Source organism: Bidens hawaiensis, unplaced genomic scaffold (genome assembly GCF_021521415.1).
Source record: "Bidens hawaiensis isolate Kalapana, Puna unplaced genomic scaffold, B.hawaiensis_p1.1 tig00045407_1, whole genome shotgun sequence".
NCBI lineage: Eukaryota > Viridiplantae > Streptophyta > Magnoliopsida > Asterales > Asteraceae > Bidens > Bidens hawaiensis.
In genome coordinates, this window is record NW_027498078.1 from 9,399 (window position 1) to 23,220 (window position 13,822).

General features: G+C 38.6%; 2 protein-coding genes across 3 annotated transcripts; one reads left to right on the top strand and one right to left on the bottom strand.

Moving 5' to 3' along the window:
• The first annotated feature begins 1,280 nt into the window (after positions 1 to 1,280).
• On the top strand, positions 1,281 to 5,320 carry LOC143595642 (uncharacterized). The gene is made up of 8 exons (XM_077074610.1): positions 1,281 to 1,444; positions 1,533 to 2,007; positions 2,146 to 2,339; positions 2,422 to 2,700; positions 2,766 to 3,240; positions 3,358 to 3,797; positions 4,119 to 5,047; positions 5,130 to 5,320. Exons 1-8 carry the CDS (start codon positions 1,385 to 1,387, stop codon positions 5,134 to 5,136), a joined length of 2,859 nt encoding a protein of 952 aa, XP_076930725.1. The 5' UTR covers positions 1,281 to 1,384; the 3' UTR covers positions 5,137 to 5,320.
• Positions 5,300 to 10,047, bottom strand: LOC143595644 (BEL1-like homeodomain protein 7). 2 transcript variants are annotated; one of them, XM_077074613.1, is made up of 6 exons: positions 9,293 to 10,047; positions 7,744 to 8,203; positions 7,461 to 7,713; positions 6,848 to 7,227; positions 6,692 to 6,752; positions 5,300 to 5,965 (listed from the first exon to the last, which is right to left on the bottom strand). In XM_077074613.1, the coding sequence occupies exons 2-6, from the start codon at positions 8,175 to 8,177 to the stop codon at positions 5,432 to 5,434; spliced, it is 1,662 nt and encodes a 553-aa protein (XP_076930728.1). In that variant the 5' UTR covers positions 8,178 to 8,203; positions 9,293 to 10,047; the 3' UTR covers positions 5,300 to 5,431. The 2 variants fall into 2 exon arrangements, with proteins under 2 accessions (XP_076930728.1, XP_076930727.1); XM_077074612.1 differs by having other exon boundaries at positions 5,302 to 5,965; positions 7,461 to 8,203; positions 9,293 to 10,044.
• Positions 10,048 to 13,822: the final 3,775 nt, after the last annotated feature.

Here is a 13,822-nt window from a genome sequence, read left to right on the forward strand (position 1 = left end):
TAAGTATTTATGCTTGTCAATCAAAAAGTAAAGGTTTTCCAAACGATTTGTCTAACAACTGAGACTTTAATTCGATGGTACTAGTACCTTGCAGAGGTGCTATAAATTCTACAAAATAAAAAATTCTTTTTTTTTTGTCATTAAAAAAAGTTACTATTTTAATAAACATGTTATGCAATTATGTAAAAATAACCCTAGGAGTTTAGTTTAATTATTTATTTATTTATTTTTTCTTCTGAAAGAAGTCGACCAATGAAAGTAAGGTTTACCCGGCGGGAAATTTGTAATTAAGTGTGTGTTGGATCATTTCACAGTTTCCCGCTAACAATTTCATCGTCATCAATTTCCATTCATGTTACAAACGCACGAAATATTATTATTATCAGCAGCTGCAGGTATGTATGTTTGCATTTCAATTCTCTTGTAATCTATGATCATAATTTTGTGATTTCTTTATTGTTTGCACACCAAGTGTTTGTTGTTTTGCCTGTCAGAAAACTATTACAAATACAAATTATTATTTTAGTTGCCCCCCCCCCCCCCCCCCCCCCCGCCTTCTTCTCTTCTGTTGACATGTAGACTAAAAGTTACTCATTTTCAAGAAAAGTTAATCGCTAAGTTTTTGGGCCGAAAAAAATATTTGGGCAAGTAAAAGGGTTATTTATTGGGTTTAAGCAATTAATTTTTTAAATGTGCTTAATTGGATATGATTTGGGTTATGTAATTTTTTTTATTTTAATAAAAATGGGCTTAAATTAGTTGAGAATTGAGTTTGAACATTAAGAATACATATTTTTTTTCAAAAATATATATATAATTCAAAAAAATCTGGCCTCCCCGCTCCCCTTCATAGCCGGCCCTGAATTTTAGTATGGGCCTTTTCAGGTTGGATCTCGTACAAATTTAGATAACCCTTACTTCTCTATGGGGGTGTAAACGAACCTAGCCAAGCTTGACCATGCTCGAGCTTGGCTTGTTTTGACTTGCTAACTAGGGCTAGGTTTCAATTTTTTTTTCTAAAGCTTGAGCTTGTGTGCATGCGCAGTACCTTAAACGAGCCAAAGCTCAGATACGTAGTGTGAAATTAATACCTAGAATTCTAAAAGAGTAAAAACTTAAAAATACATAAGGCTCGTTAAGGCTCTACGATCCTAAAAGATCTTCCAATACAATTTCGAGTAGCTCGCAAGTAGCTTGACTCGTTTGCGCCCATACTTTTTTTAAACCACCAATTCCTCTGCAATTACTACCATCTATCCCCTGATAAATCCCAATTATTACTCATTTATCCTTATAAATTATAGTTAACACTCTTCTAACATCACTTTCACCTCCTCTCAAATAAAGCAAATGGCTAGTTTTCACACAAACAAATCAGCCCAAGATGATGGAAATGAAAAAAAGTTTTGATGTTCACAACACATCACCATTTTCCACCAACATGGTATGATACAAGCTTATTACTATATATGCAATCTTGCTAAATCATTTAGTAACATGTAAGCAGTTTTTAACAAAGAAGTCAATTTTAGGCGTTCAAGTCTCGTCAAGATTTGCTTAAGTGGGTGCAAAAGGTGGGGCGTTCTCTTGGTTATGTTATTGTTATTAAAAGATCCAAGACACAGCCAAGTGGGGTCACAGCTAAAGTTTTTCTTATGTGTGATTGTGGTGGTATACCGAGAAGTACAAGCTCTATTAGAAACTGTGGGAGCAAAAAGATTAATTGCCCATTTGAATTGGTTGGAAAGTATAGCAAGATGTATGATGCTTGGACTTTAATGGTGCTATGTGAAAAACATAATCATGAGCCTACACTAAACATGAAGGATCATCCATATGCAAGGCGATTGTCTGATGATGAAGCTCGTTTGGTGTTTGAATTGTCAAGGAAGAATGTGAAACCACAAGATATCTTATCAACACTAAAGGAGCAAAACAAGAATAACGTGTCTTCGATCAAAACAATATACAATGCATGCCACAAATTTCGGAAGACCCAATATGCAGGTAGAACTCAAATTCCAGTTGTTATGTAACTTATGTAATTTTTGTAGCAAGAATGCTATATAACCTTTGTCTGAATTACAATAATTTCAGAAAATAGTAACATTAGTATATATAATAATGTGGATATATATGGTTTAGATGATAAAAACCAGGCTGAATTAATGGAGACAAATGATGTGAGGGATGATGTGGGTCTGCATTATGATGGCAATTATAATGATACAAATGCACAAGAATCTGATGATGAACATGTAGCTGCAAGACCTATTCAACCGTATCAAGAAGTTTCATTTAATAAGCCTGAAGGACAGTTTTTGATGAGACGGTTTTTGGTAAGCTGTCCTTACATTTTAGTGATGTTAGCTTGGCTACAACTGAAGTAGGCTCTGATGTTTTTGTTTCGTTAACTTGCAGGATGGAGACTATGAAAGTCAAACAAATATCGCAATTGAGTCAACAAATAAAGAAAAGGTGAATATCTCAAACAAGAAGGTTGATAGTGATATAGAAGTTGCAATACAACGTGATAAAGGTGAATATGTTGTAGTGCAATCCAATTCAGATATGGAGGAAGGCGATCCACAATATGATTCAAATCAAATGGTTAGTTTTCTTACAACGAAATCAACCCAAAGTGAAGAAAATGAAAGGAATTTACGTGTCCACAACACATCAGCATTTTCCACCAACATGGTATGATATAAGCTTATTACTATATACTTGATGCAGTCAGTTTTTAACAAAGAAGTCAATTTTAGGCGTTCAAGTCTCGTCAAGATTTGTTTGATTGGGTGAAAAAGGCGGGGCGTTCTCTTGGTTACGTTATTGTTACTAGAAGATCCAGGACACTACCAAGTGGGGTCATGAATAGAGTTTATCTTATGTGTGATCGTGGTGGTATATGCAAAAGTAAAAGCTCTATTAGAAATAGTGGGTCCAAGAAGACTAATTGCCCATTCCAATTGGTTGGAAAGTATTGGAAGACTTATGATGTTTGGACACTAACGGTGATATGTGAAAAACACAATCATGAACCTTCACCATACATGAAGGATCATCCATATGCAATGCGATTGTCGGCTAATGAAACTCGTTTGGTGTTTGATTTGTCAAGGAAAAATGTGAAGCCACAAGATATTTTGTCAACATTAAAGGAGCAAAGTAAGAATAATGTGTCTTCGATCAAAACCATATACAACGCGCGCCAAAAATTTCGGAAGACCCAACATGCAGGTAGAACTCAGATGAATAACAATAGTAATAGTTAAATAATAAATTAGTATCAGTAATTGATTTATAACTATAAGTAGTGATTAACATTTTTAGTCCATGTTTTGTATGTTTTTACAGAAACATTCATGAGACAAGTGGTCAACAGTGATGAAAGGGCATCTTCAAACCTAGTGGACACCGTGTACACAATTGATGCAAACGAGTTGAAGGAAACTATTGGACAGACCGACCCATTTGCTATTAGAAACTTGGTACAAGAACTTGTTTCATGTAAATGCGGGTCTGGTACAATAGATGTAGAAGATCTTTTGACAAGAAAACAGATGTTAATGCCTTCTTTTACAAGGGTTCACTCACATCAGGCTGATTTAATGGAGACAAATCATAAAGAAGACAAGAAGGTCAACAATGATGCAGGAGTTGAAATAAAACATAATAAAGGTGAATATGTTGGAGTTCAATCTGATTTAGATATGGAGGATGATGATTCACAGTATGATGTTAACTTAGATGGTGATATATGGAAAGAAATGACTATTGGATTAGAGTCCTCAAAGGTACATCATTTGTTCATAATAGTCAGTCCATCAAGTATGTCGGTTTAACTTTTCTGGTATATTTGTGACTTCACAAATTATTATTAATCACTCTACAATTTCAGGATGCTGATATGAACTTTTCGATCAACCAACATGCAAAAGAAGAATGTGATCATTCTTTTATATTGAAAGAAGATGTTGGTTATGTTTGCTGTGTGTGTGGAGTAGTTAAACGGGCTATTGAATCCATTACTAGTTTCAGCGCCCCAAGGTGCATCTGGTTTTATTAATCTTGTTATAGTTTAACTTAATTTAATCTTGTATTTTGTTTTAATACAGAGCTCAAAGAGTACAAAAACTTATTATTATGAAGGTCAATCTCATAAATCAAGAGAATCACCTGATGCAGTTCTTGATGGAGTGAAATCACCAGGAAAAGAAATATTAGTGGGAGAAAGTCCGGGCCATGTGGATTTTTGTGTCTTTTTAAATCTTAGCCCAAGGCAAAAACAGGAAGTTTTTGAATTAAAAAATTTGGCAAGAAAATACAAAATTAGCTTTGAAGGTAGTGCGATTTACGTCCACCCGGATTTAAAGTCGCTTGTAAAAACATCTCAAGAGAAAAAAGATGATGATGCAAGCAAAATTGATCAAATTTTGGAGAAATCAGACGAAAGAGAAGGCGTTAAAGCAAAATTCTTTCTGAATCTACTCTATTTATGTACATTAACCGGAGAAAAGCTTCTAGTTTTTGGTCAGTTTCTACTGCCATTAAAGTTCTTACTTAGGTTGACCATGAAAGTCAAAGGATGGAGACTTAACAAGGAGATATTCATGATTACCGAAGATCACAACAATGAAGAGCGTGACGTGGCAGTGGATCAATTCAACAACTCTTCTGATGCCAAAGTGTTTTTCGGGTCAATAAAGGGTTGTGGTGAGGTTTTATCATTAATTGGGGCATCTAGAATAATAATATTAGACGCGCATTTGAACCCGCCTGTGACCCGCCAAGCGATAGGTCGGGCTTTTCGACCCGCGCTGGTGAGAAAGGTGTATGCTTATCAGTTAGTTGCTGCGGGTTCTCCTGAAGATGATGATCATAACACATGTTTCAGAAAGGAGCCCGTTGCTGCAATGTGGCTTGAAGATAACGAGTATGGTGGTCAGAATGAGTTTGAGATGGAGAAAATTGATGTTAAAGATTGTGGTGATCAGTTTCTTGAAACTCCATGGTTGAGTGAAGATGTAACTGCATTATATAAAAGGTTAGTAAACTTACTTCACACTACTTGAATAAAGCCACTGTGACCTGTAATCTGATTTAACTTTCTCATATGTTATGTTTAGGTTATGACGGTTGATGAGGCAAGCCATTTTGATATTTCTCTACTTTAGGGTTTGTTATTAACTGGAAGGTAAATCTTTTGGCTTTAATGCTGACTGGGAGTTGAAAACTTGAACTAGGATTTAATATTGTAATCCAGTGTTATTGGATGCTATTATCATGTTATGCATCTAATGGCAATTTTGATAAAGAAAGTATATCCATCTTATCTTTACAAATATATATATATATATATTCATTTTCTGTTTCAAATCCATTTTGCTTCACACTACTTGAATAAACCCACCCACCCACCATTGTTTTCTCATGCTACAAAATCATGTAACAAATGAGAAGATCCAAATCTTTGTTGTTGCTGTTGGTTATCTGAATCTACACTGTCATAATCTACCGCCTCGGGCCCCACCGATGAACCACACCCGGGGTCATGTAGACCACTGCTACCGGGTGGTAAGCCGCCATCTTCAGAGTGTTGTAACCCTAGTGTAAGTGACACTCCGCCACCATTCCCGTTTCCAAACCGCGGTGGCATCTGGTATGCTGCCGCCATAAGCCGCTCGTTGTTTGACTGAACCATCATGTTTTGGAAATCTGAGTCGTTGGCTCCTATTGTTTCGATGTTAGGAGGTTGATTTGATGATTTTGAGTCAAATCCAGAGGCTGAAGTGCTCTGGTTTAGATCTTCTTCGTCAATAGAAGTCTTTTTCGTGTTTTTGGGTGCGATTTCTGATGAAGAATTTGATTCTAGTTCAGCATTATCTCCAGCTTCCTCTTTGTACATTTCTTCCACCATTGGCTTCCATAGACGGACTCTTGCGTTTATAAACCAGTTTGAGACCTGCTCGATTACAAATTCAATTACTTCCAGTTAGGGCTGCAAAGTATGTTGTGTTTGTGGGTTGGTGGGTCAAACCCCATACGAACCTGGCGTTTTTACATGAACCCGAACATGATACGTAACCGCAATTTGTATCACACGTGAACCTGAACACGTGTATTTGTGGGTTGACCAGTTTAACCCAAACAAAATATGTGTAATTATTTTATACTTATATTAATACTTTCAAGTTTCAAATTTAAACTTACATTTTTTAAGCAATTATGTTTTAGCAATGCCAACTTATTTTAAAATCTTAAATCTTGACATAAACAATACTCGAATAATTTAAGTTATTACATAAATGGGTTAAAATGGTCAACCTACGGGCTTGCGAGTCCACCAAATAGGCACAAATTTACATTTGTTTTTTGCAATCATTATGTTTAAACAATGCCAACTTATTTTTAGATTTTTAGACTTTTAAATCCTGACATAAAAAGGGTTAAATGTTAACGGGTCAACCTGTGAACCCGCTGGGTCGAAATGAAAACAACCCGCTTAGCTAAACTAACTCGGGGTTCAGTTTGAGACTGACCTGAATCCGTTTATAATGTAGTTACACCCATAAATTCCGTGTTAGATTTATGTCAATATTAAAAATTCACACCCGTAGTTCCAGTAAGAAACAATGGAATTGGAATTCCCTATTCCTGTCTGGCCAAGAGTCAAAATATGACATATTACCTGACTTCTGGTCAACCCTGTCTGTCTTGCTAGTATGATCTTGTCTGAATCTTTAGGATACCTTAAGAAACAAAAATAAAACGGTTCATTTTCAGATGATAAGATTATAATTATAAAAACATTTGCATTACAAAAGATAAGGTAATTAGTGATTACGGGTGAAGAAAATGCTCAAACAACCAAGCACGAAGAATCGAGACCGAGGTTTCAGGAAGGCCTCGTTGTGGTCTCCAAGTATGTTGTTGCATCATCCCAAGCTGCTGCAGGGCACGTTGTTGTCTGAGCTGTTGATCCACAAACCGAAGCCTGGAAATCCCGACTCCTTTCCCGTCTGTGGTGGAATCACTCTCCCCGAGGCTTCTATGAGTCACTTTTATTTGGCTGTTTATCGCGTCTCTCAAGCAGCAGAAGTGGCGGGAAATTGTTTGCAGAGCGAGTGCTGTGTAAGGCTTAGCGGCCCCAGATCCCGCTATCACTTCAAATGCTGATATAACTATCTGCATTTGATGATAGTATTGTTTGTACCTTCTATCAACCTGTCAAAGAAGTAGAAGTTGACTTTCAGGGTCAAACTTAAAAGTTTAAATCTTTGAAAGCCAGATGAATTTTTGATCTTTTGAAGTATTAAAAATGATGATTTAGTTGATTTTTTAAGTTGGGTATGCAGAATTAGAATACTTGGTGTTTTTTTGTGACAAATATGTATAGAATTTGCATTTGAAAAGGAACATGTTTGACCTTAAAAAGTCAAAATACACAGATGGCTCACCTCTTCCAGCATAGAGATCAACTTCATCAACTTGTTCTGCAAATCCTGTTTTTCAGCAGGAGAGAGTTCGTTTGATTCTTGTTGATTTGAAGGCGTTACGTTCAATTCATCAATGGATTCTTTCTTAGAATTATGCTGTTTTAAAGCTTTACCAACATTAACAATCTCATCAAGCAGCTGTTGTGCTGCTTTTAGATACTTGGAATCCGAAACCGCCCTTGACACATTCCCGATTCCGTAGTGAGAAACATCAGTTTTGATTGAACCGGAATCTGCATTCAAGAATGAAGAAAACCCCATGTTGGGATTCCTGTAATCACCGGAATGGAATTGGATTCCGGCACCAAGACTCAACGATAGTCCCTGCCCCTGCATCTGCCCTTGCAGATTCTGACTACCCATTTGACCGGCCAACATCATTTCATGAGTCCTGCCGTCTCTCCATGGTTCAGCAATGCTGGAAAGGAATTCTTGATGTGATACAACATTGGAATCATGAACTGCAATGTTCAGAAGGTCAATGCAGCTATTGACTTGCTGGGAATTGGTGATTCCCGAGAACTCCCCGGCTGAAGCTGATGGAAAGTTCATGGACATCATCTCGGTTCCAGGGAGAATCGGTGCTTCCGATGAGTAAGATTCCGGTAGAGATTCCCTTAAATAGAGCATTGGAGTTGAATCTCTTGCATTTTCTGAACTTCTTATGTAAGATGACATTTCTTGAAATCTTTTAATTTAACTTTCTGCAAGAAATCAAATTATTAAAGTTGGGAAAGGCTTATAAATAAATTTAAATCATTAAAATGGCAAAAAGATTCAATCTTTATGAAGGGTGATACAACAAACACATTTGGATTCAAATTTTGAAATAATGATAAAATATTTTTAGGGACAATTCAATAGAACATTTGTACACATTCTAGAAAGATTATTTAAAATATAACACAAAAGGCCACCACCATGAAAGTTTGTGTTATTTTTTAAGAACAATGGGTTTGGTGAGCAAAAAGTCAAATTAATACAATAGTTCTAAAAGTCAAACTTCATTTTGGCAAAAAGGATTTGATCTTTATGAGGAGTAACACAATAAAACTTTAATGTTAATGCATGAACTTTGATTAGTACAATTAATGGATCTTTACAGCGAAAAAGATTGAATTTTTGTGAAACGAGAACAAAAAAGATTAAATGTTTGTGAAATTAAACAAAAAAGCTTGAATTATTATGAAACAAAAACAAAAAAGATAGAATTTTTATAAAAGGAGATAGAAAAGGTATTAAAGTTGGGGAGGGCATTAGCATAAAAGCAGCAAGTACTTGAATTTTGTTTGTATACACAACCTCACATGTTATGCATAAAGATATTCCCTGTTTGGTTGCCTGTATCAAACAAGGTAAATTTGCAGAAAACTTCCAATCTTTTTTCTATATTCCCAAAATGCCCTTCTTCATCTTCATCAATATTTCAAAAGTTTTTTTAGAAATTACAGAAATTAACAAACCCATTCTTGTTTTTCGTTGTCCAAAAAATTGATCAGTTTTGAGATGAACCCATGTAAAGAAACAAACATAGTTGTATGAAAAGGCCCTTAAAATCATAATAGGAATCTTTGTAACATTTATAAGAAAATTAAACTCTTCACCAGAATTTAATCAATTTCAAGGTTAACCAATGTCAATGACAAAACACTTTGAAACCAAAATTTGTTCAAATTCAAGAAACCCCATGAAGGAAAGCTATGTTCTTGATGATCACATAGATAATAGAAAGCAAAACAAAGTCAACAGATTAGGTAGGAGTGACACTTAAAAAAATACTAAAAAATTGTTACCTGGAATTATGTCATGGATGTGTGGTTGTGGGGAACAACTTATGTACAAAGATGATCCCAAGACCAGATTTTCATAGGTTCTTGGAATTCAAAATCACAATAACTATGGGACTGCCGGAACTGCCCGGAATTCAGACAACAACAGTAGCATTCAAAGTAAGAGAGACAGGTGGTTTCAGTTCTGAGATTTTAATGAATATTTTGATGATTATGACTATGATGATGTTCTTGTATCAAGAAATCAAAATATCATAAAATAATCTATCTATGTGTGTGTGTGTATGAATAAAGAAAAAGCAAAAAGAAGTAGTGAAATAATTAACTTTGAAGATCTTTCTCTCTCTATCTAGATATACATATATATATATGCATATATGTGTGTGAGGGTGTGTTTGTAGCTATATTATCTGATCTTTGTTTCTCCAATGGACTTGGCTTTCTAGCTTTGTCTTGTTTTAGTTTCTCTCTCTAGAAATATCTGTTTCTCTCTCTAGAAGAGGGAATATATCTACCTAGCTGTTGTTGATGATGATGTTTGGTTAAGGAGAGTAATCTCTAACAACCAGTTGGTAGACCTAAACTAAAACCCTCCCTTAAACCTCTCTCTCTCTTTTCTATATAGAATTCAACATCACCTCCATCTTTCTATAATATCGAGTGTACATGTTGAGCATGGGATGAAAGGTCTCAGTTGCTTCAATCTTAACCAGATACATAATAATCATTTTCCCTACTTTTTTAAGATATTTATTTTAATTTATTATTAGTTTTGGTTGTGTTGTCTAAAGATAAGATTACTAAATCTAAAGTTATATGGATATTTTAATGCATATGTTACATCTTAATCTATGAGGGTGTCCACACTTGGGACATTATTACAAGTCTTGAAAAGCAACTAGGTTATAGTAGGTTCTACATTTAGTAATTTCTATGGATATTTTCTCTAAATCGTGTAACATTATCAGTTTAAAATATTTTGACGTTGCTCTCGAAATATTAATTGGATAAAATAGGAAAACTTAAAACGAGTGTTTGTTTTGTTCAGGAAAATCCCCAAGATTTAAATCTTTATGGCTGGAGAACAACCATCACAATGTTTAGTTGAAATGCCGCATGCTCTTCGTAAAAAATTATGTTAGTTGGTAGTTAAAATGATAGTTATTTGATTAACATAAGTAGTAACTATATGAGCAAGAAATTCTTAATTATATATTGTTGATGATTAGCATATCAATAACTCAATTGTTGTTGATCACCCAAGTGGTTGCAAATAAAACATCATTCACCACAAGGAAACATAGGATCTACGAGTGTGCATTTGAATAGAGTGGTATTAAGATATTCATATTGTAAGACCAGTCTTAGATTTTTTTATAGAGGAATCAGATGCTTATTACTACATTATCCCTTTTAAGAATATGAAGAGTATATCGGGTTGTATAATATCTGAAGAGGTAGGTCCCAGCAGAGCCTAGTTGGACCCGCAAGACTCACCTTGAAGAGGGACGTCTGCGCAAGGACCAACTGCTTCCGCAGGACCCACCATGCCCAGAGATGAAGACCTTACGCGCAGTACGCCAGCTGTTCCCACAGGGAAAGCCTCCCAATGGTGAAGTACCCCGCCTGTTCCCGCAGCTGCGGATACAAGCCATCAGGGAAGGCTACCCGCACTAATAGCAAGGCTACACGCACAAGGCACTAACTCTTGATACTTCAGTAATGTCACCTGAAGGAATGAGCAAGGCGGGAATACTCCCGCCCAAATGAGCCAGTCTGTATGCTTCTGGAAGATCTTTTGTACTATACCTGCCAAGGTATGGGCAAAATAGACAAGATCTGACCAAAACAGCCCATGAACCAATCACAGGGTGACAGCTCACCGACAACAGTACGAGGAGGAGCACCCTCTAGTACTGTTTCACTATTAGCCGCTGCCTACTCACCAACCCTCACTGTGGGACGTGCGTAGCCTACAGTTGGTTGAACAGTGCATAGCCGGCAGTAAAGGAACAGCATACAGCCGGCCTTGTCACTATCAGCCGCAGCCTATCCACCAACCAGCATGGCTTGTGCGTAGCCCACTGTTGGTAGAACAGGAATACTATTCAGCCGGCTGTACCTTCTTGGAAACCTACCTTCGGCTATAAATACTCCAACACCTTGGAATGGTAAGGGGATTATCTGATATCTCATTATCTTATCTTCTCTAGCAATCTCTTAATATACACTTATATTCAGAGCAATCTAGTCTGATTCTCACACCGGAGGGTGGTCACAAGGAGGAACCCCCCCTTCTCAGTGACGAGCTTACGGTGTCTGTTTTGCAGGTCACCTGAAGAACAACTTTCTTTGCTGGACCCCATCCTCGTGGGAAACATCTATTTAACCCCCAGATTATCCGTAATCTGCCCGGGGTCGATTAGTGTTTCTTCATTGGCGCCATCCGTGCATAAAAGCTAGAACTAATTCTTAGTTTTTTCAAAATTTCTGAAGAAATGGTTAACGTTACTCCGGTCCCAAGGCCAGGAAGTGACCAAGAAACCCCGGTAACCACAACCCCAGCAACTGGGGGGAACACCGGCGGTTATACAAATTTTACGAACACTACCCCGGTTACCCAAGCCGGGACAAGTGCAGTAAACAATATTTCACTGGGGTTCACTGACGCCCAGTTGGAAAAACGGGCGAGGCTCCCTCGCCCAACACTCGATCAAGTTAAGGCGTGGGCCGAAGCACGTCAGAAAGAGTTCCAAGCTGAGTTGGATGAACGCTTGCGTTCACTTCAACAGGCTGACGAATTCGGCAGTACTCGCCAACATCTCAACATGAACAGTGAGTGCGAGTACTCGGACGATGAGCGGGAAGAATCCGATACCGACGCAAACCCTCGCCATAAGGCGAAAGGGAAGCGTAAGGAAACGGACTTCCAACCGACAAGGAATTTTGGAGAAACCTTTAAACCAACGAATGCGGGGAGAAACCCACGTGACTTCTCCAAAACCTTTAGACCAACTGCTGCAAATGCAGGAAAGTCCAAGTTTGCAAGGGACATTGCGGAAGCAATCGCCCCGAGAAGTGCCAAACAAATGTCCAACATCGGCACTTATGATGGTCTATCCGACCCAGACGATCACTTGAACAGATTCATTGCGGGGGCAACCGTCAGCAACTGGACGGAACCCACGTGGTGTTATATGTTCCAGATGACACTGGTTGGAGCGGCCAGGGCATGGTTCAATCGTTTACCGGTCCACCACATCTATGATTGGGCGGACTTTCAGAACAAGTTCAGCCAACACTTCAGCCAACAGAGGAAATATACTGAAGAACAGTGGACGATCCTCAACTGCGTTAGAGAGGAGGATGAATCTTTACTAGACTTCATCACTCGCTTCAACTCCAAAAAGCTGAGTCTGGGCAACATAAGTGAAGATCTTGTTCGCGCCGCTTTTATCCAGGGCGCCGAATACCCAGAGCTTATCCGCACGTTAACGGGTAAGGACGGCATGCCATCCACATGGGATGCCATCATGACGGCGGCCAAGCGCTTTGCCGAGACAGAGAAGCAACTGGGTAGGGATCTTCCCCAGAGTACACACCTCTACACGCAGAGGACCAGAGAAAACAATGTTCGGATCGCCCGGCAGAACAAAAAGAGGAAGCTAGGCATTTGGCAGTTAAGGGTAAACTTTGACACCTCATCCAGCTCTCGCCCTCTTGTTGGCGGAAGGGATAACACACACCATTCAAGCCGAAAACACCGGTGGACGCCACTCACCAAAAGCGTCACGGAGATATTTGCCGCCGAAAAACTACCATGGCCAAAAGCTCCAATGATCCGGCAGCGACCTAATGCGGATCAAAGCAAATCCTGTGACTTCCACGGGACAAAGGGTCATAGTACGGAGGAGTGTACATCCTTGAAGGATATTGTTGAAACATTCGTCAAGGATGGAAGACTTGCACACCTTGTGGCATCAATCAAGAAGGGAGGAAGGAATGATAACTGGTACAGAGGCAACGGACGAAAGCCCGTTGACATCAGCATCAACATGGTTCATGGCAACATCAGAGGAAGAAAAAGGCGAACGACAGAACCATGCGCGTGGAAGGAAGCTGAGGTGCGCTTCCCGCGAGTGCCAGGAGGACCCAGCAAAGAAGGCCCTATCGTCATCAAAAGCCAGCTTGGGCACTACATCACTTCCCGCACTCTTGCTGACAACGGCGCCTCGTCAACGGTGATGTATAGGCAGTTCTTCGACAAGCTAGATGACGAAGACAAGGAACGCCTGGAAACGGTCTACGCCTCGATGGAAGGGTTCGACGGCAGCACAAACACCCCCTGGGTATCCTATCTTTCCCCGTCACTCTTACGGACGGGAAACACTCCCGCATAGAAGATGTGGACTTTTTCGTGATGAGGAAGCCACACCACACATACGACATTCTCTTCGGGAGAGACGGGATGGCAAGATTCAACGCCGTGGTATCTTCAGTCCACGGCATGATGGGATGGCCAACAGCTGAGGG

Coding starts and splice junctions, on each gene's coding strand:
- LOC143595642 (XM_077074610.1), top strand. CDS start 1,385: ATGATGGAAATGAAAAAAAGTTTTGATGTTCACAACACATCACCATTT. Junction 2,008..2,145: donor TCGGAAGACCCAATATGCAG/GTAGAACTCAAA, acceptor TATATGGTTTAG/ATGATAAAAACCAGGCTGAA. Junction 2,340..2,421: donor TTTTGATGAGACGGTTTTTG/GTAAGCTGTCCT, acceptor GTTAACTTGCAG/GATGGAGACTATGAAAGTCA.
- LOC143595644 (XM_077074612.1), bottom strand. CDS start 8,177: ATGTCATCTTACATAAGAAGTTCAGAAAATGCAAGAGATTCAACTCCA. Junction 6,753..6,847: donor TTTGAGCATTTTCTTCACCC/GTAATCACTAAT, acceptor TTGTTTCTTAAG/GTATCCTAAAGATTCAGACA. Junction 5,966..6,691: donor CAGGGTTGACCAGAAGTCAG/GTAATATGTCAT, acceptor GTAATCGAGCAG/GTCTCAAACTGGTTTATAAA.